The sequence below is a fragment of the Amblyomma mixtum genome, chromosome 6, assembly GCF_055824585.1.
Source record: "Amblyomma mixtum isolate Tamu chromosome 6, ASM5582458v1, whole genome shotgun sequence".
Lineage (NCBI taxonomy): Eukaryota > Metazoa > Arthropoda > Arachnida > Ixodida > Ixodidae > Amblyomma > Amblyomma mixtum.
Window position 1 is genome coordinate 138419311 of NC_143017.1, and position 25326 is coordinate 138444636.

The window sequence follows — 25326 nt, forward strand, 5'->3', positions numbered from 1 at the left end:
CCGATGGGTAGGAGGGCATTTAAGGAGAGGGGGATGTGGGAATCTGGCTTTCCGCCGTCGCCTTTGCGCGGCTGTGCCGGCCTACCGCGTCGTTTCTCCTCTTTCCCTTGCTCCCGCCTCAGGCGGTGGAGAGGCGGCTGGGTGACTAATCACTGTCATTTAGCCACAGCTCCGCCCCGGCTCCCCAAGGGCCTTTGCCATTGGCGCCTTTTGGCGGGAATTTGGGACCCGCTTTGGGCGGCCGCGCGCTGCGCGACCGTCCGAGCGGGGCCCAGAGAGAGATCCCTCCGAGACAGCGTAAGGTGCGTACGTTACTGTTTGTCCGTGCCGGCCTTTGCCGTTCGGACCAGTGCTTACTCGAGCTCGCCCGCACGTGTCCTCTGACCTGCAGCGGCTCGAGCCTGTCCAGCGGGGTCCAGCGACCTCTGACAGGCGTACCTTGCGTTGAATGCCCACTCTCTCTCGCAACCGGCCCAACGGTCGACACGAGAGAGATCACAGCACTGCCGCGGGGACATTCTCCTGCAGCGGCGTGCTAGCGGTGCGCATTACTCGAGTCGCTTCGTGCGCGCAGCGGAGCCTTGCTCCTCGCGCGCCCCCGGGACGGGGTGACTATTGAGTGTGTGTGTATCAGCTGGAGGACGATGTGAATAAACGTCTCCTTTGTGAACTTGGAGGCCTATTTCTTTGCGGCGAATCGCTCTCCTCCCAGCGGAGGTTGAGTGCGCTGCAGCGGTGTCCCAGTGTGTGTGTGGTGACGGCTGATCGGGGCCCTTGGCTCGCGCGAAGCTCGAACCCGCGGTGGGTGGTGGCCTGTGTCCACGTAGAAACCCACAAGACCTAATGACGCACTGTGCAGTTGGTACACGCCTCGCAGATATATATAATCCAAATAGTAATCCAAGCTGCATGCACAGACGGCAATGAAATTAATTTTTTTTTTCGCGAGTATTACGTTCGCAAACTTTTGACTGCGGGTGCACGCAGTGTCAGCTGTGTAAGAAAGTTTGGCTGTTTTCGGGCTGTTTTCGGTGCAAGTCTGAACCGAAGTCGGTGTCCAGCGGCAGCCAGTTAGTAGACTGAGTCGAATTCTCGATCATTAGCGGCACCCCTAAAGTAACTCGTTCTAACGGTTTGGCGTTGCCGGCCAGAGAGACGCGAGTCTTATCTTGATAAAGGGGTGTCTGCTCAACTGAACGCAGGCGGGGACTAGCTGTGCTCACGCGGGATTCTTTGATGACGAAGAGAGGAGGCAAGAAATTAACGCGACGGTGGAGAGAGAGAGGTAAGGAGGAGGTGTGGGCAGCCAGCCTTCCTCTTTCGCCTGGCCTCCCTGTGCGGTCGATTGCCGGCGAGGTCGCCGTGCCACCGCGTCTGCGGATCGCCCGGGAGCAGTTTGGCTGGGCGTGGACCGAGTCGGCAGGGGCAGGCCCAGTTGCGCCCTCTCTCGCCGGTCTGTCCACCACCCTGTGAGCCCCTTAACGACCGTCGCTCGTTTCTGTAGCCCGGTTTTTAATTGAAGCGCCACGCTGCTGCTGCGGCTGCTCCATTTATTTATTTCATAGTTTTATGTGTTTGATGTAATGCAAGAGTGTATGTAATCCCGCGCGAAACCTTTACAACGCGCCCGTCTCGACGAGCTCACGTATATCTCCTTGGATGGTTCGAATATCGGCGAAATACAGGGTCAGGGGCGCGCCGTTCTTTTTACATGTTTTCTTTTCTAGAGATTATGTGGGGGGCCACTTTTTGGGCGTCTCATTAACGACGATGTCTTGCTGTCGGACTTTGGACGGCTCGATAGCTGGCCTAGCGTAGGGGTCGACCGGTCCCATGGGTCGTGGTGTGGGCAATTTGTCAAACAGAGCTGAGCGCGTGCGCATTGTGCAGTAGCGCTGGCACCCGCATTCTCACAAAAACACGATAAGCAATGCTGCAGTGGTGGCTAGTTGGTTTTTCATCTTTTCAAAACACGATGTCTGAAGCCGAGCCCCACCGACGTCATCACCTGCCATCGCGGGGCAGTGGCATATCCCTTAACCGCTGCACCACTGCGCCAGGGGACTCCCAAGGATGTATAAGTGGGAAGTAGAGAATGACCAGTTCTGCACATATGGCCATTAATCCACTATCGCTATCAGAACAACTTCCATCCGTGAACAATGGATCCGAACTCTGGAATCGAAGTGAAAACCGAACTGCTAGCGCACCTAATTCGCATTTGGCCAAACTATACGGAAATCGACCGTCATTTTTTTTCCTCCCGACGTCGAGATTCTTTTCTGCGTACCACATGCGGTCAGCCGCATCTAGGGATAGCGAGTTAATGCACTAAACTTCTATAGCCTTAGTCGCTTTGGGACGTTAAACCCCATAAACCTAAACCAAGCACTAAACTTCGTGTTCGCGTGGTTCTCTTCGTCGCAGTTGTCTCAGCTTTGTTCGAACAGACCTATAGCGAGCAATTACGCGCCAAAAAAAAAAAGCAAAAATGACTCAGCCACGCGGTGGTGGTGAAAATATTTTAATGAAATAGTTTAGGAGGTTGTAGCGGCGGTTGCAGCTCTCAGTCCGGAACTCCATTGGCGTGGGCTGCTGTCCGGGCTCTTTTGTCGAGTTGCTTTTGACTCGTTTCATCCGAGCTGGTCAGAGCTGCCTCCCACCCCTCCTGCGTTGGCTACGCGGACGCGTGACCAGCTTTTCTTCCGAGATCCGCGCTGAAAAAAGCTACGAGAGAGAAAAGAAAGAAAAACTGCCGTTTTACCCGCGTCGGCCTCAAATAGGCTCGCGATTACAGAGACCGCTCAAGCGATCGACAGAGCAAGCATGCTTGCTACGTCCGTCGCTTCCTTTTATATCGCAACAACGGGGCACGGATGAGAAGTTAACGCGGAGTACAGAATGTGTGTGTGTGTGTGCGCGCGCGCGCGCGTGTGTGTGTGGCTAGCCGCGATTTGGGGCCGTTCTTTTTGGTCTCGGCCGCTCAGTGCTGTTCGCCGTTTGAGTGGCCCTCCTCGCCCCGGTGGATGGGCGTTGCACCACCATTGTCGCGGGCACTTCGGTATTAGGCTGCAACTGTGGTTTGCCGCAAGCACCGTTACGACTCTTTCCCTCCCGCTGCTTTTGTATGCGTCGCCCCTTTTCGTTCGTCGGCATCGAGGCGCTTTGGCATGCCCATGGTCGCTGCGCGGTCCGCGCTCTTGGTACGCACAAAGCGCCTCGTCTTATGCGGTGCGGGACATCGGCCAAGGCCGCATTACGCATGCCTGTCGAAAAGCCCGTACGTCGGCGAAACGCCCGCGGTTCGATGAATAGCGGGTTTGCAAGGAGCTTACGTATGTATACGCGTGGGTGTCGCTTCTCTTCGCGTTTGAAAGTAAACAGGGAGAAAGCTGACCTTTTTCGTCATTAATTAGCCTCTGTGTTTGCATACGTCTATTGACGAGGCGACTGTTTTCTTTCTTTTTTTTTAACAAATCGCAACAGGGAATAAAACCTTATTGTAGGAAGTTACAGCACTTACTAAATCGCTTGCACGTGTGGCTTTTCACCTGCATTTTCCTTTATTTACGGGTTGATTATCGGCCATACGAAAGTACTTGCTACAACGTCTGACAACCTTGGGCCGCGGATTCGCGAGGCAGTTCACGCGTTCGTTAGACTGATTCATGTTTTGGCGGCATCTATAAAGCGCCGACGAGTCAGTAACCGATGCCACGTTAACAACGGATGCGAACCTTCTGAGGGCACAGTCATATGTTCAGTCGCAGAATCCGCATGAATCATTTTGGCCAAAAGGTGTCAGTTTAAAACTAGTTTCTTTGGTCAAGAAGCGACAGTTTTGGGGCATTCAGTCGCTGCTGCATTTTCCAGTCCTATCAAAGTGAGCAACTGGAGTCGTTAAGCTGCCAGACCGTCATCGGAGCCTCAGAAGTGACGCGGTGTACGTTCTATTCCCATCTGTGGACAGCGTCAATCCCGCCAATTCTCGTTCCAAACGAGACCCTATAAGCGAGATGCGAGACTCCCAAGCAGCGCATGCCAGTGTTGCATCGCTAAATGACGAGTTCCTTCTTGGTCGAGAATCACAGTCGGCCGCGCGACTTTGAATGCATCATGAATCTAGTGCATTGTTTCTGAATACAGTGATGTGATTCTGATCCACCGAACAGAACAAACAGCTAGATGTCGTGCCCTTGCTTCTAATCCACCCCCTTCCTCCTTGTCTCTTCGCGGTTGTTGTCATCTACTAACGGAGCCTCCCCGATACGGTACGCGGTACTCACGTCGTCGACAATGAACACTGACGGCTCTACAGCTTTCCCCCGACCCCATTTGCGGCTTCGCCCCGTTCCTCAAACCGCCCGCGTACACGTATGTACCACATGCAGCAGCGCCTGTACGCGTCCCAGCGAAACCTCCTTCACTCGCGGTTGCCTGAGGCGCGAAGGCGGGACCGGCATCGCACGAGCTGTGATAGCCTGCAGCCCTCGGTGGGCACACAGCCGGCGCATAAAGGATGAAGAAGACTGCCCTCGATATACACCGGTCGGGCTCTGTGTTTCCTATTCCTCTGCCTCGCGCGCTGGATATAAAGAGCTGCGCTTCGTCGGTGTCAGCGGTATATTTATGCCGCGTCCCAAGCAGGCGGTTGCGAGCTTCGGCAAGCCGCTGGCGGCGTTTGGCGCGGCCCAACGAACCAAGGACGGCTGCGAATCGGTCGCTGCGCCGTCCTGCAAGAACGCTCGGTCGGGCCGAAGGAGGCCAGAGCGAAGGATGAGGAGGTGTGAGAGGGTACGGCGACGCACTGTGCACACTGCGTTTCTTCGCCCAAGCTTTGGGATTTCTCTCGCGCCGGCTTCAGAGCAGCGGGATTTTCTGGATGGGGCTGGCGAGTTGCGACCCCGGCCGACAACTTCTTGGCTCGTCGAAAAGGCATCAATTTGGTCCCCCCCCCCCCCCCCCTCCCGTCCGCGTGCGTGCTTTCGGACATTCTGTTCCGTCTTTATTGCACCTGCGAGGCTTGGGCAATATAGTGAGGAATCGGGGGACGTAGCGGCCCTGAATTCTTGCAGCTTTTGCCCGGGTTTGACAGTGACCGAGTGTTGGGAAGAAAGCGAGGACCGTCGTTGTTTCTTCCTTTTTTCTTTTTCTTCCAATATTCGTATCGTGTGCGTAACATATATCTTCCGTCGGCCTGCCGCGTTTCTTGAAGCACAGGAAGGCGCGCGTATTTTGCTCGCTCATACAAGAGCGAGATCGAGCTGACAACTTCTACGTTGGATACATTCCAATCGCTGCGAAAGACTTGGGATAAGAACTGGAGTAAAACGGAAAGTTGAGCAAGTTATTGCTAGGTCATATCTGTAGAAACAGCGCGAAAGACAAGGACAAACGAGTTGACAGAACTGAGGATATGTGTGTACTTTCCCTAATGTAGAAGTGGTTTGGTTTGGTTTGTGGGGTTTAACGTCCCAAAGCGACTGAGGCTATGAGAGAGAGAGAGAAGTGTACAGGATATCGAGGGGGGGAGGGGGGGGGGGAGTGGGGGGGGGGAGAGGTAACCTTAAGAAGGAGATGGTATTCTCTCTTGAGTAAGCCAAAGTCGACAAAACCATGCGATGTACACTGAAAACATTTCCGTGAAGCTCAATGGCTTCGTGACGACAGCGTCTAAGAGGATGGGAGGTTGCGGCAAAGTTCCAGTCATTGAAGTGTTTGTTGGCGGGTAGAAATGGAGGGGGGGACACAAATTCACTACGTCCTTCTATCCGCAACAGTTGTTGGCCAAGGAAGAAATGCCTATGGCCATGTGTATGAATTGGGGGGTGCAATTAAAACAAGCCGACCCGCAGGCTTATGTCGCTTCAGTAAACGCCGCACGTACTACGCGTGTTTGATTCAGCTCTTGGCTTGCGATGTAAGAGGCATTCCTGCGCGCGCCTCCGCCATATGGCGATCTTGGCACGCCTGTTCGAGGCTCCGCGTAGCCACATAGCAGCCGCCGAGAAAAATGCCTTGCGCGCCCACGAGTTTGGATACGCTTCCGGCGCTTCAAGGACAGAGCGCCTGACTGTCTGTTTCACTCTTCGGTTTATCTTCTTTCCTTTTTTTTCTTTCGATTTCCTTCCTTCTTTCTCGTGCCGCGATTTGCATTCGTTCCCTGCTGCGATCCCGTTTCCTGCCAGGCGAAATGCAGCGTCGCGGTGGTTTAGAGTTCCTTTGAAATCGGGTTCGCCTGGCGGCAGCTACGCCTCCTGTACTCTCTAACTACTGTATACCAGCGCCATAGTCACGTCCCTGTTTGCAGCTTCGTGTGCAACCGAAGATGCCCGCGGAAATCGGAGAGCGTTTTTTTTTACGCGTAATCTGGCGCGTGACTTCAGTCGTGACTCACTAGTGTAAACCGCGTTGACAGGGCTTGCCGTTTGGATATCGAGAAGAGTGTCTAAGCAGAAAGTCAGCCCGGCGGTGATGTCAGCTCTACGCCGCTGGGCGACGGCTGCGTCGTGTCAGCGCGCTTCAGGCGTTTGGAGAAGCCAGCATGTGTGGCGCGTCACGCGATAGCTTCCGGTCAGAGGGTTCTCCGCACTTTATCATTGAGTTTATAATTCATTAGCACGCTGCCCAACGGAAGCCGTCATGATGTCGCTGGACGAAAGTGCAGTAGAAGGCGAGGATGCTGTGAAAGTATACCGTAACTTCTGGCTGGAGTGTTTCGGCTACAGTTAATATACGCTGCGCGACATGTACCACTGACGTAAACGGCAGTAAAAGTTTTGGATTTATGGCAACTCATATGCAGGCAACAGAAAATGTAATCGGTAGTGTTGCGTACGTAGGCTCGACAGTGACCGTCGAGCACGTGAAGGTGAGGTCCGGTCACGTGAACACTGCGTCTTTGTTCTGCTGCTTCTAACGAGTGGGCGTAAAAGCCTAATTACAAGTTCTCAGCACTGTACTTTGGTAGCATTTGGCGCTATGACGAACCAGGAGGAGAAGACATTGAGGCATCGAACAATAGCAGATGGAAAGAACCGGTAGAAACATTTTGTTTTACGCTTAGCTGGACGAACCAGGAGGAGAAGACATTGAGGCATCGAACAATAGCAGATGGAAAGAACCGGTAGAAACATTTTGTTTTACGCTTAGCTGAATTGGGGTGGCTTGCTGCGACTGTTAATGATAATGATTGTAATGACTCCGATGGCGACAGCGGTGCACCGATTATCTGGAGACTTCTGCCGCGTTGCGCTGGAGAAACTGAGCGTGCACTGCGTCAGGAGTCGTCAACAACACTCTACACAGAACGGAGTAAATAGAGAGTAAGGTATCCTCCAGCGCACCCCCTTTTATAAACGGAAGTGCACAAGAGGACAGTTTACTCACTTTTTACTCCCATATAGGCGTATTCGTGTTTAGAGTGAACGTGGCGGCTTCGCGCGAGAAACCCGTGGTGTGTACACTATAATCAGCGCAGAAGCACGCAACTGCCAAGACGTCCACTCCTGCTGCTTGTCGCCGGCACTTTGCTTTACGAACAGAAAAAGAGTATAAAAAAAATGAAAGGAAAAAAAAAAAAGCCGACGCGTGTCTGCATGCCGGAACGACCTGGACATTAACGTAGCAGCACACCTTACGTAAATCGGCTCTCGCACGCGCACCGTAGTTATAGCTGCAAGGAAATAAATGAACACCAATAGGTGGCGGCTTCCGTCGAGCAGCGGCCCCCGGAAAGAGCGCATAAAGACGTGCCTGCATGCTGAAACGATCTCCGCATTAACATAGCGCTAACGTAACGAGATCGGTGCGCGCGCGTCGTAATTGGCCAAGACTAAGATGAATAGTAACGCGGCGGGCCTCTCCCTCCGCAGTGCAAATCGCCGTGCATCGTCCTTAGGTGAGGGGTGGCCGCTGAAACGGGCTGAAGTGCTATGCAAAAGATGCGAGCGAGAGGAGGTTGCAGCGGTGGTGGTAGTGGTCGTGCGCGTAGCAAGCGAGGGAGTTTAAAAACACAGCGCCGGAGGTGAGGAAGAAGGCGACGGCGGAAAAGAAACATGACGAAGTTTGTGTCTGTGCTGAGTAGCAGCAGCAGCTCCACGTGGTGAGCCCGGTAGGAGCTAGCTGCTCGGGGGGCAAGCCGCGTCTCGGCGGCGGTGAGGGCAGGCCGCCGTCAGCCCCGAGGCGTGCGGCCGACCTCGCCGGGGCACCTGTCCGACGGGTTCCTTCCCCGGGCTCCATTTTCCGGTTCTCCCTCCTCCTCCTCCTCCTGCGGCGCGTCACCGCAGCGCGCGCGCGCGCGAGCAAGCAAGCAAGCAAGCAAGCAAGCAACAGGCTTCGTGCTCTGCATACGCAATGGGGACACAGCAGCACACTCTAGGAGGCCTTGCGCGGCGATCGAGAGAAGGAACTCTGTTGCTGCCGATGCACTGCGGTCGGCTCAGGCTGACTGCACGGACTGTAGAGAATCCTGCGAGGAATAAGGTCCCTGTGGCGCCGTCTGTTGGCCGCGCCCGGCAACTCGCGTGGGCATATCTTTAAAACCGAGTACTATATCGAACCCTTTTTTTTTGAAAAATTTGCCAGGTTCGCTTCCCCGCGTTGCACGCTGATGAACAAATGGCGTCGATAGCCATCACATGGCTGCTGTGAGTAGTGTCATGGGAGCCACGCCAACATCAACTTCACAAAACGAACGATATGCGTCTGCATGTGCCGCATTTAAATTTGGCTCTTCCGCCGTTACTTGGGCAAGCTGCATTGCTGTGAAGCCGGCGAATCACGTTTGGAGAGGGGGAAAGGCGCTGCATTTGTTTTCCGCTCTAGAAGCAATGTGGAGCTGTTGCTAGCAGTGGTAAACTGCTTAGTGGTGTGAGTGAGGCTTCCGCCTATCGGCCCCAGTCTGCGTTCTGTTTCAGGCTGGTATGGAGTAGACCCTGCTTTTGCTGGAACATACAACTATAACGGGAACCTAGATTGGTGGCGCGAACCCCGATTTCACTGACTATTGTTCGTGCGCACTGGAAACTCGAATGTGGGTCCGAGTCTCAATTAACCCGAATTACGCTTGAGTCTGTGTCGGGTCGGGCCCGGGCATATTTGCCACGACCGTACCGACCAAGCTCCCCGATCCCCAGCACACGCACCTTATGCGAAACTGTGAAAATAGCTATGGTGCGTGGGGCGCCTGGGATGCGCAGCAAAAAGTTTTTCGTGCCTGGAACCATCAAGTAAAGAAAGTACAAGGGCGGGAGGAAAGTACAAACGCTAACAAAAAAGCAAACAATAGACTAGTGGGGGCTCGAAACGCTTTTTCGATTCTACCAAGTACCAAAGCAAGGGGAAAAGCCGCCGTTTGTCGTCGCCATGCAGTAAGCAGTGTAAGAAAAGGAAAGCGTTTGGAAGGGCGTGCGCGGGGTCGCCTTTGCGACGCAGGTCAGCCAAGCGGCGACGTTTAGGGGAGCTTTTCCAGTGAACAGTGGAATTGCTTGAAGGCTGGTCGTTGACCGAGGTTTACAGGAAGGACACTTCGTCACTGCCAGCGCAAGAAAGGCCGTTCTCTTGCCGTAGCGCGTCGGGAACGGATTAACTTCACCCGCTCGCCGCTACCTGCATCCAGCTAAGGAAAAGATGGGGACGTTCTCGGGAAGACGCTCCGCAGCGCACCGGAGACAAGCACCACACCTATTGTCCGCCTCCCCGCCCGGAGCGCACCCCTTTAGCGGCCGCTTGGCGAAGTACGTCGGGTTGTCAAAGTTCCCTCGCATCATTTCTGCGAAAATTCCTTGCAGTGGTGAGGTGGGCTTATTTGGCGACCAGTAGTTAGGAGCAGCGCTGGCTTCACCCAGACAGAGGAGATAGGCGCATGAGTCGTCCGTGGACCCACCTTCCGCGCTGCGCTTGATCTCTTTAATCCGTGACTAAAAGAGGCTGTCGAGCCTGACCGCCTCTTCTTTCTTGGGGCCGGTGGGTGTGGGGACCACGCGTGCTTCTGCGGGGGCCTAAAAGATGCTAGCACTGCACCTAATTATTGTCCCGCAATTCGTCGCGCTGTTGATAGGAAACGTGGTTCGTGGATCAAAAATGGCGGACGAGGAGGCTTGGCGCATGCGCAGGACGTTAGTGGAAAAGGGCCCATTGTCGGGGCCTCCCGCAGAAAGTGTCCATCATCAGAACGGATGCAAGCGGGAGCCCCTCCACATGAATGGCATTAAAGGGATGCTGCGTCGCCTTCTATGCTCGTTTCCTTCCGGCGAAGGTTCGGTTGCTGCGCACACCCGCGTCGACGATGTAAAGACAGCGCCACCTCGGCACTGGCAGAAGTAAGCGCTACGCTGTCGCATCTTTGCTTACTTATCCACAGTGACAACACAAGAGGCACAGCCTTGAATTCATCAGTAAGAGATATTAAAGTCTAGATGTTAAAAAGATATTAGATATTGAAGTCTAGACATTAAAAAAATATGTTTGGAATGTGAGAGGTCTACATTGAAGTGGTCTAAGTAAAATTATTTTTCCCAAATTATGTTTTTGTGTCGTCGCCGCTTTAACTGCGCTCTTAGGAGGTCGGGCTGGGCCTGTACCGGGCCTTAACTCAGAGCATAGGACTGGGCCGGGCGGGCTAATGCCCTTTCAGCGTCAAGTGTAGGGTCTCGGCCGGGCGCATGTTCAGCTCTAGAATAGACCCCCATTCGTGCCTTCCGCTCAGGAATGTAGATAGCTCTGGCTCTGACTTCCTGCGCCGCGGAACCTGAATATCTCACTGTGTTCATGCTGCTGTTCTGTTTGTCAAAATGCTTGGTGAGGAACGGAGATTAGAGGCAACTATGTTGAAATATCTTTTCCCCTCTCCTGCTTTCGCAGAAGGGAGCATTTTACTCGCGCTTCATCCGGCTGTAGGGTTGCTTTGAAAAAAAAAGTGATTCAGGGGAATTTCATTATCAAATGAAGCGTTGTGCGTTCGCTCAGAATGAGCTGGGTTGATCTTCTCCTCGAAATCTAATGTGTGCCGCACATTTTTGCTCATATAGTTGCACACCCTTCGCAGGTTCGGTTTTCAGCTCTAATTACATTTTTTTGCAAAGCGTTAGTAGTCAATGTTGGCTCCAGCGCGCATTTTTGTCTCCTAGGCTCGATTGGGTCCTTGAGTCGTGTCACAAGACGCTTAGATGTCGGTGTGCACCCTTGATCAAGACGCCTAACGAGAATGTTTCTCGGAGAACGCATAAGCTTGCCAGATATACCACTGCGTGTGCTCCTCCATGTTGCGGACACCGCAGCTACTCCTGTTTCGTAAAACCTTACGCCGAAGAACAGCGTACGCGATGCGGTTTGCAACAACCAAAATAAAATCCGCCTGTTTGTCTTTCGGGAAGAGTTTCAACTGCGAATACTCTCTTAGTGCAAAACGGTGATGCACCCCCTTACTACGAAGGCTAGTATTTCACTAACCTCCTGACAACGTTGGAACAGTTTCGGGAGAAAAGCTATTAGTTTGTTTGCAGAACGCTCTTTGCGTAGTGTGCAACTCTGGTGAGCGCTGTTTTCTTCGGCCTTGGAGGCACTTCGGCCCGAGGCTGCGTATAATTGTTCATTCACATTCGAACTGTGCGCTCCCTGCAGCAATTGCAGTACTTATCATTTAGAGACTAGAGCAGAAATGAGCCAGGTGGGGAGTGGGCGCCAAAGAAACGGGCACGGCGCCTTGTTCTCAGGAGGCTCTTGCCTGTTCGCCCTTCAAAAAAGGGAAAAAGAAAAGAGGGAGACTAGTACGAGAAATACAAAAGACAATCGAAAACACGGAGAAGGGGGGCAAAAAGAGCCACTGCGTGCCCCCAAAATTGGCACTCGCCTGTGGTGCTTGTCGGGAGGGGCGGGCGTCTCCGGGGCAGATGTTGGAAGGCCACGCGCGCTTATTGATAGAGACGTCTCATTCGGGACGATGGCAGCTCTCGGGCCTTCGCTCTAACGACGGGCCGTCCTTGCCCTTGCATTTCCCCCCTCGCCCCCAAATGGATTCTGCCCTCCCCCCCTCCCACCACCACACGATGTGTGCGCCCGCCGACGCCGCCGCAGAGGCTTCAATCTCGCGCGCTCCTTCTCGGAGCGCTTGTCATTAGGCAACCTGCGCCACCGAAAGCTTGGCGAACAGGGGGTGGGAGGGAGAGGGGGCTGCAGCAGGCGTACATGCCCCCTTCTTCCTCCCTCCCCGCTGTTCCCGGGCGGCGGCAGCTGGGGGGGGGGCACCGGTAGACAACCGAAGCACCGCCGTCGTCGCGGCCCCTGAAGCGCGCTTCCCTCCGGTGGTGGAACGGGCGGATCCCTGTGATTACTTTTTCCCCACCTCACGAGCGCTCAGGCTGCTTTCGACTCACCATCCACCAGGAGCGACCTTGATGAAGCGTGTTGTTGCCCCGTCCCCGCTGCCTATTTTTTATTTGTTTGTTTGTTTTTGTGTGTCACGCCGGTGGCGAGCACGCTCTGTTGGCTACCCCACCCTCCGCGGCGCACCGCCTTACTTGAAACAATGCCGTGCTCCTAGCTTGGCCGCGAACCCCCGTACCCCTGCTGCTCCCTCATCCCTCCTCCATCACACATATACCCCTGAGGCGAAATTAAATGCTCAGCTCGAGGGTGTTGAACGTCGGCACTGGCAGGTGCATTCCTCGTCGCGGCGCGCGGCTTTACTCGTATCCACCGTTCCCGCCAAATTAGCTCGGCGCGCCGTCACCTGCATGCCTCGATGTAGCGACTACCGGGAATCGCGTTTTGACGCGTCCCCTGATCGAAAGGGCCCTGTACGTGTCGAGATGTCGAAGTCGGTGCGGCATTGGCCCCGGCGTCGACGAGGCGCCTCTTGCGAAAGCAGCCCTGTCTCGCTGGCGCGCTATTACCGCACGTGGCGTCAGTGACCCTTGAGAGCAGGACCACCCAGCGGGGACTGCAACTGCTACAGCAGTCAGAGGTCTTTTTTTTTTTCTTTTAATGGCCACGCTGCAATTTAGCTGACGCTATAGCAGTTAAGGGCGTAATTATGCCCGCCAGTGCGCCCATTTATGCCCCTTCGTAAGGTGCATTTGAATATGTAAAGTGCCATGAGATCATGTTGTGGATCCCTCCTTGCGCGCGGCTGAAGTGTTTCTGAACACAAAACGCCGTTTTGTGGTGCCTGATGTGTCAGATGGCTGATAAGGCCACAAGCGAATGAAACAACCTACCCCGCCGTGGTGGCTCAGTGGTTACGGCGCTCGGCTGCTAACCCGAAAGCCGCGGGTTCGATCCCGGCTGCGGCGGCTGAATTTCGATGGAGGCGAAATTCTAGAGGCCCGTGTACTGTGCGATGTCAGTGCACGCTAAAGAACCCCAGGTGGTCGAAATTTCCGGAGCCCTTCACTACGGCGTTCCTCATAGCCTTAGTTGCTTTGGGACGTTAAACCCCAATAAACCAAACCAACCAATGAAACAACCTGAGTTGGCAGCACTCAAGCGCATGTTCCCCGGCTGTGGGAACGCCTCTAAAACATGAAACCTCTAAGACTAATGTAAGGGTGAAGCGCAGTTTAACAGAGCTTAGCCCTTTTGTTGGAAGCCGTGCGTGTTCCGTCTTGCAGTACCTCGCGGAGACTCTGGTAACGGAAAGTCGATCCCTAACCGCACTGTCCCCTTTTCTCGTTCGCAGTCCTGGCCGTGCTGCTGGCGGTGCGGTCGAGCCGGAGCGAACCCTTGGAGCCCGAGAGACGCGATGTGGTCGAAGGCGAGAGCTTGCGGCTCAGCTGCCACTTCAACCCGGCGTTGGTGAGCCGCAACCTGCACTACTACTGGGCCCACACCAACGCACGGCAAACCAGGGACTTCGCGGCCATCAGTGGCGGCACGCTGGACCCACACTACAGCGTCGACTACCAGCCGGCAGAGGGCCGCTACGAGCTGCTCATCGCACGCGCCGAGTACGACAAGGACAACGGCGTTTTCGACTGCACACTGAAGGAGCAGGGCAGCGGCGCTGTCGTGCACAGCGTCGTCTACGAGGTGACCGTGCTCATCCCGCCCGGGGAGCCGCGCATCACGCCCACCAGCCCGACGGCGCGCGAGGGCGAACCCCTGGCGCTCACGTGCGCCAGCGAAGGAGGGAGCCCGGACCCGGACATCGAGTGGTTCCGTGGCGACGAGCGGCTGCCCTCGGCGCTGACTCGCGGTGGTGGCCGGGACCGACCCACGGCGGCCGTGCTCACGCTGACGCCCGGACGCGAGGACGACGGCGCCGAGTTCCGCTGCCGTGTCACCAATCGCGCCATGACGCCGGGAAGCGCGTACGAGACGCGCACCACCATACGTGTCCACTGTGAGTGCGCAACCTCCTATTGGCGCGGCTGTGTCACAGCTGGGCTGCTGACTGTCTTGCTAGCGATGTGCCGCGTACAGCCCTTTAAACACTTGTCTAGAACTCGCAAGCGGGGCTCTGCGAGTGCGTTATAGCTTCATTTACGAGCGACCTGCGCTCGGAGTAATACTTTATCGTGTATGTGTTTTCTTTCTTATGAGTCATGGTTCACATACCCCTGAAAGCTATGTAAAGTCCATATTGGTGATTGGCAGATCTCTGGAGTGTATCATACTCTGGAGTGTATTATTCTAGCACTCTGTAGGATTGTGTGAAGTACTGTGCCACCTAAACGTTGGGGCTTGATTTTGGGCTGTGCAGAGATCAATATGTCTCATTGTTTTGTGTTACGTGTGCTTTCTTTGATGAGGTTGCCTTTCCCTTGCATGATGTTATGATGTGGTGAAGCAGCCTACAAAGGGGAGTATAAATGTGTAGCGAGTTTGCTGACTGCCACTGTCCTTTATGGGTCGTGTAAGCAATTGGTCTAAGAGCTGCATAAAGGTAAAATGTACAGCTTAGAGTTGTGTCCAGAGAGTGGACTGTTGAATTTAAGAAGACCCTGGCTGAGAAACTGTTATGGACTGTATTAGGCAAGAGGACAAGATGCACTGTTTGGCGTTATCTGATACCACTGTGGTGTGGTAAAGCATATCAACATCTCTTTTTCCTCCAGTAAATGTGGCAGCCCAGGCCATTTCTTTGAGATAAAAATGATGCACCCCTTTATGGAATACCAAGTTCATTTTTCATGCATCTGTGAATGAGGTCACTATGATGGCGATTTTTAGAAAATGCGATAGCAGTGGGGTAGATGAAGTTGCTTGGGGGCGAATTCCTTCAATGTTTTAAAGTGTTTATTCATGCATCTTGAAAAAAGAGAAACAAAAAATTGTGTGCTGTTATCCGTGCAACTCTTAGGCTACCCCACTTCAGCAATGCATGCATGCTGACCACATTCGTTGCCATAAACAAACATTGTTCCATATCAAAGCACAGGGTATTAAAGATTTTCGCGCCACCAGTGCACATGCCCTGGCTGGTCTAGACATGGTCCCAACATAGCAGGCCTGCGCCCACCTCGCCACCTCACTAGAGTCACTGGATAAGTCTGTTCTTGTGTGGACGACCTAAAGCCACTACCGCTGCCTAGCATTCCATAATCTCCTTTGTGATGCCATGCATAGCTGCCTTCACAACATCATTATAGTAAATTTCAGGTTCTTCTTCTTCTTCTTTGCACCAGAGGTGCCCCGCCAGAGACGGTTGGTTTAACTCGAAGACTGAAGCTTATTTCTTCACACCAGGGGTTCCCCGTCAGAGACGGTCTCACGATGAGTTGAGACGCAGGGATAAAAAAGGGAATCACTGAAGATTTATATACAAATATTTACAGAATATACAAGTTAGATACAACGGCAAAAAGACAAAACATCAAAAAGGTGGATCTGGCTAATACTAGGGAAGGCCCCTACTCGGCGTAGCCGAAGATGCGTAGCATCTCACCTTAGCGCAGAACCCCGCTTCCGGCTCCGGGGCCCAGTCTTAAAGCCCTAAAGGCCCGGCCCACATTCCGTAGCACCCAATCATTCTACATTCTTCATATCATTGGCTAATCGAGAGCATGGTCAGCCCTCCAACTACCGTAGGGTAACACCCTTTCCAGAAAAACAAACGCACGGTCGTGCCAGCATGTGCGGAGTAGAACGTTCTCTCCACCACAAAATAAAAACAAACACAAATACACATTCGTGCCAGAACGTGCGCGAATCCGCGGGGCGGGTGGACACCCGTACTTCCCGGCGCGTTCACGAGCGGCCGCGTTCCAAGAAAGGAGACGCTCCGTTTTGAGTGCCCCCAGCCGCGTTCCAATGACCCCCGCGAACGCTACCGATCCCTTACAATTATTGTAGATGATAATGTAAAACCCTGCACAGTTTGCCCAACTCAAATTGACAATATTGAGAACTAACACTTATGGAAACAGGAGCCGAGAATTTTTGAACCTTGTTTAAACAACACCTAGTGCGCTTATGCAGGTCCTAGAGTATGGACATGGGTCGATCAAAAGAGGGGGAACATGTAGGCATTTAACCCTCAACGCTTTACGACTCTTCACCAGTAAACCTAAACCTTTTCCAACCGTTTTATAACACGCAGATGCACCCAAGGTGACTGTCGGGCCCTACAACCCTCTGAACGTGATGGTTGGGTCCGATGCCACGCTGACATGCTCTGTGCTGGCCAATCCTCCTGTGCGTTCTGTCCGGTGGGTGAAGCGAGGCCAGCTGTTGTCCAACACGTACAACCACACCATCCCATCTGTGACACCTGAAGACAGCGGAAACTACGCCTGTGTCGCTGACAATGGAGTTATGCAGCCCACTCAAGCTGACCTGCGTCTTAGTGTGCTCTGTAAGTGCTTGTACCTTTTGTTTGTCGTGAAGTGAAAAAAAAAAAGGCTCCTTAGCTCTTTTAGTGGCATTCTTACCATGGAGAGCGTGTAGAGCTAAGACACACTTATTTAGCTTTAATTCAGTGTGTATAACCTAATGCTTAGTGTTGATTTTCATGGGTGCAAAGATTTCATGCCATAAACTTCCATGCTGAGGAGCTGGAATGTGTCACGATTACTTAATGGTTCTGTAGCTTAGAGTGCACAATTTTAAGTTGTCTGGATGTAAATGAACTGTTCTTATGTTGTACTTCATGACTGCATGAAGTAATGCAATCCGCTCTCTTTTTATTCCTCCAGATGGGCCTCGTGTGAACGTGCTACCAGAGCAGGAGTCCTCTCAAGGAGAAAATATCGCCATCAAATGCAATGTTGCTTCTAACCCTGAGCCACATTCCATATTGTGGACTAAGGAAGGTGACCCCCAGTTTGCACTTCAAGGAGACACGCTGCGCCTTGATCGCGTCACTGCTGAGGATGCCGGAAGCTATGTTTGTCAGGCCACAGTCATCATGCGACCTTCTGCCACTGCCATCCACACCGAGGTTGTTGGGAACGACTCTGTTGTGTTGCACGTGCGGCGTAAGTGTTGCGTGTTGCATTCTGTTAGGTTTTGTAATTCATACGCGGCTGCATCTAAGAGGCAGAAAATACAAGGTTATATGTGTGCTTCTCATGTTAAAGGAGCCAAACATTGGTGTTGCAATTTGTTCAAAACATCTGCTTATCTTAAATGCCTAAAAATGTATGAAAAATCTACAGAAAAGCATTTTGTCTCAGAAGCAAACTACAGTGAAAAGGCATGTGGTTGTCATAACATCATTTTAAGTGCTTTTTTTTTAGTCTTTTGAGTCTTACTCATGTAAACAGCATGTGGACTAGTGTGACCACAACTTAAAGGGGGAGTGGCAGAGCAACATTAATTTTTGCAGCACGATGAAGCTTACTAGCAGAAAGTGTTTGCTTAAGCCATGCATCTTTTTCTAAGGTGCACATATCATTACAATTCTCAGTCTTTCAGGGGTGTTTCAGGTACCCTTGTTATGTTTGTTGTCGAACAGTGTTGGATGCTGATATTTGCGAAGTGCTGGTATAACTAGCTAACAACATGGAAAGGGGTCACTTTATATTTTGGTGTTAGTCTAATAAACTAGAAATTCGAACCTGGCCACAGTGGCCATATTTTGATGATGGCAGATTTCAAGAATGTCCGTTCACTAAGTTTTAGCATGTGACAAAAAACTCCAAGTGGTCAAATTCAATTTGGAACCCTTCACTACAGTGTGCCTAGTAGTCCACTGCATTGGATTGGCATGCAAGAGTCTAATAATGTGCTTGTCAATTATAGAGCCCTTTGGGAGGACAGATAGCAAGCCATCGTCAGAGTTCTGGGTGAAATGATTGCATGTTTTTTCATGTGGGGAACAAACCTGGGCGCTCTGTTCATTGCGTTACCTCATATTTGCAGACAAACCAGGGGAAGCAGAGATCACCCCTCAGGGCCCCACGGCAGTGGCTGGCCGTCCTTTTGTGCTGACATGTGGCGCTCGCCCACCTGGGTGGCCTCGTCCCGAGTACCGCTGGTGGCGTGAGGGCCAGGAACACAATGACCTGGGTCACAGGGCCAACCACAGCTTCCTCCAAGTGCACAGCAGCCATGAAGGACGATACTTCTGCCAGCCACACAATGCCCTGGGAAAAGGATCGATTGCGTCAGTCTACTTGGCAGTCAATGGTAAGTGTGACGTATTTCTTGCGTACAGATTGCTGTTTTGCTTATTTACCTGACAGCCACTATCATGCATTGCTTCCTTTCACTTTTCACCGTCTGGCTAGGGCAGACATTGTGCAAGCATGCCTAGAGTTATTAATGCCTCCTGGTCATTCTGCAGAGGAAAATATAATACCACTGAAACTTGCTAGTTCTTGTGGAAGTGTAATTTGAGAACAGTGTGGGTGATCAGTTATTATTCGTATTCGCAATTTAATTTCTTTTCAGCGCACCTCATGGAACAGTGCAGTAATTGATATTCCTTCTCAACTTGCAGAAGCGGCCACAATAGTGGTTCCCCTGAGGCCCCAGATCATCCGTAAAGCCGGTGACCAGAGCCAGTCGGTGAGCTGCCGGGCGCGCGGAAAGCCCAAGCCGCAGGTGCACTGGACTCATCGAGACAAGGAGCTGCAGATGAGCACTGGCTCGGGCTTTGAGATCAAGACTGTTGAGAATCTTGAAGACAATGAGGTGTTCTCAGTGCAAAGTACGCTGACCTTCCAGCGACCCCTCACTCCTGACGACCGAGGAAAATATGCCTGCCTGTTTGACAATGGCTTCGGTGGTGCTGCCAAGTCTGAAATGATGCTTAGGATTGAACGTAAGTTGTCCCCTTCACTAATGTTCATCCTGACGCTAGGCTAGTCATTTATCACTACCACTTGGCACTATATTGACTATCTTTGATTACTGGACAATATGCTCTTATTGTGGCACAGTAACACCATACAATAAGTGCAGAAATCACTAACATTGTGTCCGCGGTTTCAAGAAAAAAAAAGATGCGTTTACCAGCTGTGGTTTTATCTCCGGGATGAAAAGCTGACCAACTCATTTGGGCATATAGTACAGGGTAAATATTGGAATGGGTTCAGTCTTAAGCTTAAATTTAGTTATAATACTAGTTCTTGCTGTAAGTGCTGACCCTTCACAACCTGCTCATGGAATTCGTTGCTTGCAGATCCTCCTCAAGTCAGGCATACCTACAACCGAGTGGCCTTTGACCCCGGAGACACGGCCGTGCTGCGATGCCAGATGCAGGCCTATCCCGAGCCTACGTTCGAGTGGGTTTACAAGGGACGCATCCTGGAGCGTTATGCCAACTATGCCACCAACGTGACTGATGACGGTGACGACCTTTACACGGGGGCTCTCTCGGTGGCAGAACTCAAGGAGAGCGACTATGGTGACTACACATGCCGTGCCTGGAACCAAGTTGGGGATGTCCAGAGAACCATTCTCAAGCTTGTCAAGAAGAGTGAGTGCACCAAACCACCTTTCTTGCAATGTCATCATGGGTATGATGCTGCTGGAAAAGAAGAGGTTTGTGCTTGGCCAGAGTGGAATTGTACATTAATGATATGCTTTCCTGTAAGCTATATAGTCCTTTGGGCATTCGTTTCTTCTCTTTTTTTGTGTGTGTGCAGTAAGCAGGCAAGCTATGCTTTCAGCGTGAATGATTACAAAGCAGTGAGCAAAATTTCTAAAAGTACTATTCTAGCTATAATATATGACTGCATACCTAAGCTCATGTTTGTTGCTGTAACTGTTTTCAACAGAACTGGGAAATCAATAGTCCAAATCTTAAGGTGTCTTTGATGAAAAGTATCTTTTAACTTCCCTTTCTTGGAAAATGTGTTTCCAGTTTAGAGAGTGTAGTTTCTCTTGCTTAAAACCTAAGATGTGTTGTGTTTTATTGAAATGCACTTCATATCAGCCTTTTTAAGATTTGGTCTTTTTTTTTTTTTGCACACTAACGTACAGCTTCTTCTTCCCATCAACCACTGCAATAAACCGTCACTGGATTTTGTAACTATCACTACGCATTTGTTGCTAAACTGAATGCTTTTATGTCATAGCGTGTGAATATCTGTGTTTTGTATGTGCATCATTTGTTCCATTAATGCTTATTTCTAAAAAGTTACACCTTTATACTTATGTATACATATCTCTGACCTAGTATACCCCAAAGATTGTGATGCCTGAACAGGACCTTTATTTAATGCAGTTGCCTCTATAAATTTCGTAATTTTTTTCATCAGTGTCCACATTAGTTGTGGCGCTGTTCTTATCATCTTGCTTGTATAGACAGCAGTGGTTATAACAGTATCCTTGTGGTTTGCCCATTGCAGGTGCACCTGACCAACCAAGCCGTCTCATGGCTGTGAGCAGTGACTCTGACAAAGTGACATTACAGTGGACAGAAGGATTCAATGGCGGCTTCAGCAACACAGAATTCGTTGTTACTTACTCCAACGTTGCCAATGGGCAGACAAAGAATGAGTCTTGCCGATCCCATAATCCATGCACAATAACTGGTAAGGGTTTTTTTCTTTCCTTTTATTGCATATTGTGGGAACGAGTCCATGTTTATGCTACTGTGAAAAGCTTAATTTTAAACATAAGTGCAGTGGAAAAAAAAAATGCTTTGCCTGGGATTAACTGTATGCCTCGGTGGCCGTTTCCACAAAGCCGAGAGTTGCATATTGAAAATTCCTTAAAACATTTATTAGCTTAAACAAAACTGTATTATCATGGAATCATTTGTCCAAAAGCTTTGGTGCTGCTTTACTACATTTGCTACAATCGCTCTGCTGCGTTTATGTGTGTAGAAAACTCTGGTTGAGCTTCACTCACTTAATTATTTCTCACAACTGTGCTACTTGGATCACTACTTTGTGCTTTCTTTTTATTGTTAGACTTGCTTCACGTGCATTGTTTTGTGAGCAGGCAAGTTTCATTTTTTTTTTTTCTTGAAGGATTGGAGCCAAAGTCAGAGTACGTCATGAAAGTTGTGGCTGTCAATGCAAGAGGGTTCAGCTCATACTCGGAAGAGATCTCGGTCCAAACAAAGGTCAACCTAAAAGGTAGGTGCCTTTTGAAATTTGTAAGGTACCACCATGTACCATCCTTTTATGCTTTAAAACTATGAAGTTGGAAATGCAGGCAATGAGAAAACTACCATATTTACTTGCATATTGGTCCATAGATCGTATAGGTTTGCCTCTTGAGAACTGGGGAGGGAAGAAATGTTTGAATATTTTATTGGTTGACTAACTCAAGGTCTGAGTGGCCAATATGCAATCAAGGCAACCTTCATACCTTATCATATATTACAGCTTTAGCGACACTGTCCGGAACTTGCCAGTGGAGATAGTACATGCTAAGCACAAAGGCGCTTAACTTCAGTAGGTGCTCGAGAAGCCGCGAGGTGTACTTGTATGCTTTCACTTCAGACAGCCTCAGTGTCTGCTATGTTACCAATGTCACATGTAGTATTAGCTAGTATTATCATACTATTGTGCTATTACGCAGTGACAGTGCACACAGGGCAGGTAAATGATGGTGACCATCGCTGCAAAAATTTGCCAGGCCACACCAAATATTTACCAAACGCTTCCTCCAAACCATAACAAGGCTGAGCTAGAGATTACTCGTAACTTACAGGTAGTGATCACTGTAAAGAAACAAAAATATTGTTATTGGTATTGTTACTGGTCTATACTGGTCTTTTTTTAGAGCATAAAACTTCATTATCGCAAAACTATTTCCTTGGATTACTGCTTGGTATTCCAGCCAATTGTATCAGTCACGCATGCTGTCACGTTTGCATTATTTAGCTCTGAACAGTGTTCCTAAAAACATGGTCTCAGCTCAGTTTTCTTTAGGCTGTCTTCTGCTGCATTGACTTGCTTTAAAGGGACAGTGAGGAGAGCTGTATTAATATTTTTTTTAAAGCAAAACCCAATAGTTCGGCATTTCATGGCTTTGTTGCCACTTGGCCGGCAGCGAAAGATGCATTTATTTCCAAGAAACTTGGATTCGAAGTTGAAAAAGTTTTTCCCGCCACTCTGATTCAAACTTGGGATTCTCTTATGAAGAAGCCGCCGCGGTGGCTCAGTGGATAGGGTGCTCGGCTGCTGACCTGAAAGACGCGGGTTCGATCCCGGCCGCGGCGGCTAGAATTTCTTTGGAGGAGAAATTCTAGAGGCCCGTGTACTGTGCGATGTCAGTGCATGTTAAAGAACCCCAGGTGGTCGAAATTTCCGGAGCCCTTCACTACGGCGTCTCTCATAGCCTCAGTCGCTTTGGGACGTTAAACCCCATAAACAAACAAACAAACAAATCTTATGAAGACACAGGACTAAGTGACGCGAAACATGACGTGCGCATGACGTAACGCAGACTCCGTGATTTCTGGCGGCCAGCAGTGCGGCCTAGCAGCAGCCGAAAAGAAAGCTACCGCCGGCCGCGCGTTGAAGGCATTTCTCGGCCATTGTGGCCGTCTCTACCGTCGCTTCGTTTACATTTGCACCGGCGTTTTTCCAGCGTTACGATGGATCCCGTTCTCGAAGTCGTCAACGAAGTTCTCGCAAGTAGATGCCTCTAGCATACCGTGTACCTTGTAACCGTTAGCGGAATACCGGGAGCACGCCTACCGCCGATGAGCGCGCGCTGATTGGTCCCGACGCTGCAGGCGCGCGCGTAGCTGCCGGGTACGTGGCGCCATTTAGCGACGTCAAGGAGATTTGCGCATGCATTGGCACGGCCACCTGGATCGAGCGCGCGGCGGGGTTCGTGGCATCGGCTGCGCCTCAGTGATTCGTGGCTTCTTGTCTCTTAGTGTTGCTAGAACCATTGGTTCTAGCAGCACTGTTTTTTCCTATGACGTCATCACGCTTGTACTTGCGAGTTTGGCCTGTGGCGGCGTTACCTGTATTTTGGTTCTTGCTCGTTTCTACGTTACAAGACCTTTGTTGTCAGTATGAATGGCGTTTTTGTAATCAGGAGCTGGTATTCTGTCAATACAAGCCAACTTCAATTTCTCCTCAGTGCCCCTTAAATTCTTTGCCAGGCTAGTTTATTCAAGATCAGGTACTAAAAACAGCATCCAGTTGGATTAGCTTTTCTTTTTTAATGATACAAAGCATGCATGGCATTAGTAGTGCTGTTTTAGAGCTTGTTACGTACCACATACTTTGCCCCAGTATTTTGCTGGGTCTTGTTCTGCATTTGACGTCTTAACAACGTGGGGCCTCTCTGCCTCTCTGTATTTTTTCAGACATGCCACGGCCTCTATCTGCCCAGTACGACCATGAGACGGGCCGGGTCTACTTCACGGTTGAGCCGAGCACTGAACGGCTCTTGGCAAAGGTTGAAGGTCGTGCCCGTGGCCAGGAGCAGTGGCTCCCTCTGGCTGAGGAGGAGGTGGACCGTCCCCAGATTTCTTTGGAGGTTGCCAACGCTGCTCCTCTTGTGGACATCCGTGTGCTGCTCTGCCTGCAGAGCAACGCTTCGTGGTGCGGAGATGAGCTTCTGGCTGAACCCTTTGACGGTGAGCGGGGGCAGTGCGTGTGTACCACAAGAGGCACTAAAGAAACCTGCTACAGACTGCAACTGTTGGTGGATAAAGAAGAGACAGAGGTTTGCCTTGGGCCAATTTTGCAGGGTGATTTCTCACTCGATGGGTAGTTGAAAGCTGAAATTAAGAATTTACTTTCCACTTTCAGGTAACTGTAGTAAAGATTCACCAATGCTTGCGAGCAGCTTTCATGGAGATACTTTGTTCAGTTGGTTATAAAACTGGGTAATAAAAAGAGGTGCAGTATTATTTCAGTCTCAAACCAGGAGTAATGCAGTGATTAGCTTTTCTAGCTTTACAGGTATCATTACCACACATTTGGCTTCTTTTCTTCTTTTCAATTCGTACTTCAAGCGGCCCATTTTGTGTTCTTAAATATTTGAGCCAAAATGTTTTCTGTTCTTTGCTGTTGATGAACTTTTCATTTCCCAGGGGTTGGACTTTTCTGTTTTTATGTTTTGAAAATTTGACTTTTTTCGCTGTTTATTTCAAAATGCAATATTCAGATTTTTTTTTTTTTTCAATGATTATTATTTCCTACCCATGAATTACTTTTTTTTTTGCGCTGATATAATGCAGCATTCATGCGTGGTCAGAAGTAGCAGAGTTTATCTTGGCTATTTTTTCTGCCTGAGCTTTCGATTTACTGGTAACAAGGAAAAATTGTCATTAATTACTGGTAAAGTACTTATAGCTGTTATTGCATAAGTAAACGCTATCGCCAATAAAAAGTAACGAAAGTAAGTGATGGAACAAGAAATAAACGCAAGTGGAAGTCGGATTAAAAAAATGTGGGTTACCTTGTTAGTGCCGGATTGTTGCCGAAAGGGTTGACCGAAAGGGAGGGGGCATCATATGGCCTGCGCAAGTCGACGCCAGTGATGTAACTGCCACCCAAATGTCACGGTAGCCAGAACATGGCACTTTTTTCTCTATGCTTATGTAAGCATTTGAGTGTCCTTATATTCAGTGGAGAATCCTTTTCAACCTAGTGACTGCTCTGAGCAGGTGATGACAGTGAACAGCAAGCGAGCAGATAACGTTTGGTGATGACATGAGGCTTCCCAGTCAGCAGAGGCATGTAAGGTAGCAGCTACTTAATCCAACCCAGAACTCAGAACTCAGTTACTTAATCCCAGAACTCAGCTACTTAATCCAACGATGCACCATATCATCACGCTCCTGGCTTCCACTGTGTTAAATTTATCCCTTGACTGAGTGTAACTCCTACTCAATAACAAGCTAGCTGTGGCTTGTTTGTTAAAAATACTGACATTTTATGGTTAAAAAACAAATTTCGAAAATTTGGGTTGACATACTTTTTTTTTTTTTTCGGTTCAAACCAAAAAGTCTCACCA

The 25326-nt window shown here is 50.5% G+C and overlaps 1 protein-coding gene across 1 annotated transcript in view; it reads left to right on the forward strand.

Annotated features, from left to right (window-relative positions):
* Window positions 1-25326, forward strand: part of LOC149340560 (cell adhesion molecule Dscam2-like) — a 135038-nt gene that overhangs the window by 102224 nt on the left and 7488 nt on the right. Inside the window, exons 2-10 of the mRNA XM_089549369.1 lie at window positions 13679-14341; window positions 16541-16795; window positions 17136-17417; window positions 18304-18570; window positions 18884-19207; window positions 19568-19864; window positions 20739-20924; window positions 21366-21473; window positions 23669-23941. Of these exons, the coding sequence (XP_089405495.1) occupies window positions 13679-14341; window positions 16541-16795; window positions 17136-17417; window positions 18304-18570; window positions 18884-19207; window positions 19568-19864; window positions 20739-20924; window positions 21366-21473; window positions 23669-23941 (2655 nt within the window). The remainder of the gene's footprint in view (window positions 1-13678; window positions 14342-16540; window positions 16796-17135; window positions 17418-18303; window positions 18571-18883; window positions 19208-19567; window positions 19865-20738; window positions 20925-21365; window positions 21474-23668; window positions 23942-25326) is intronic.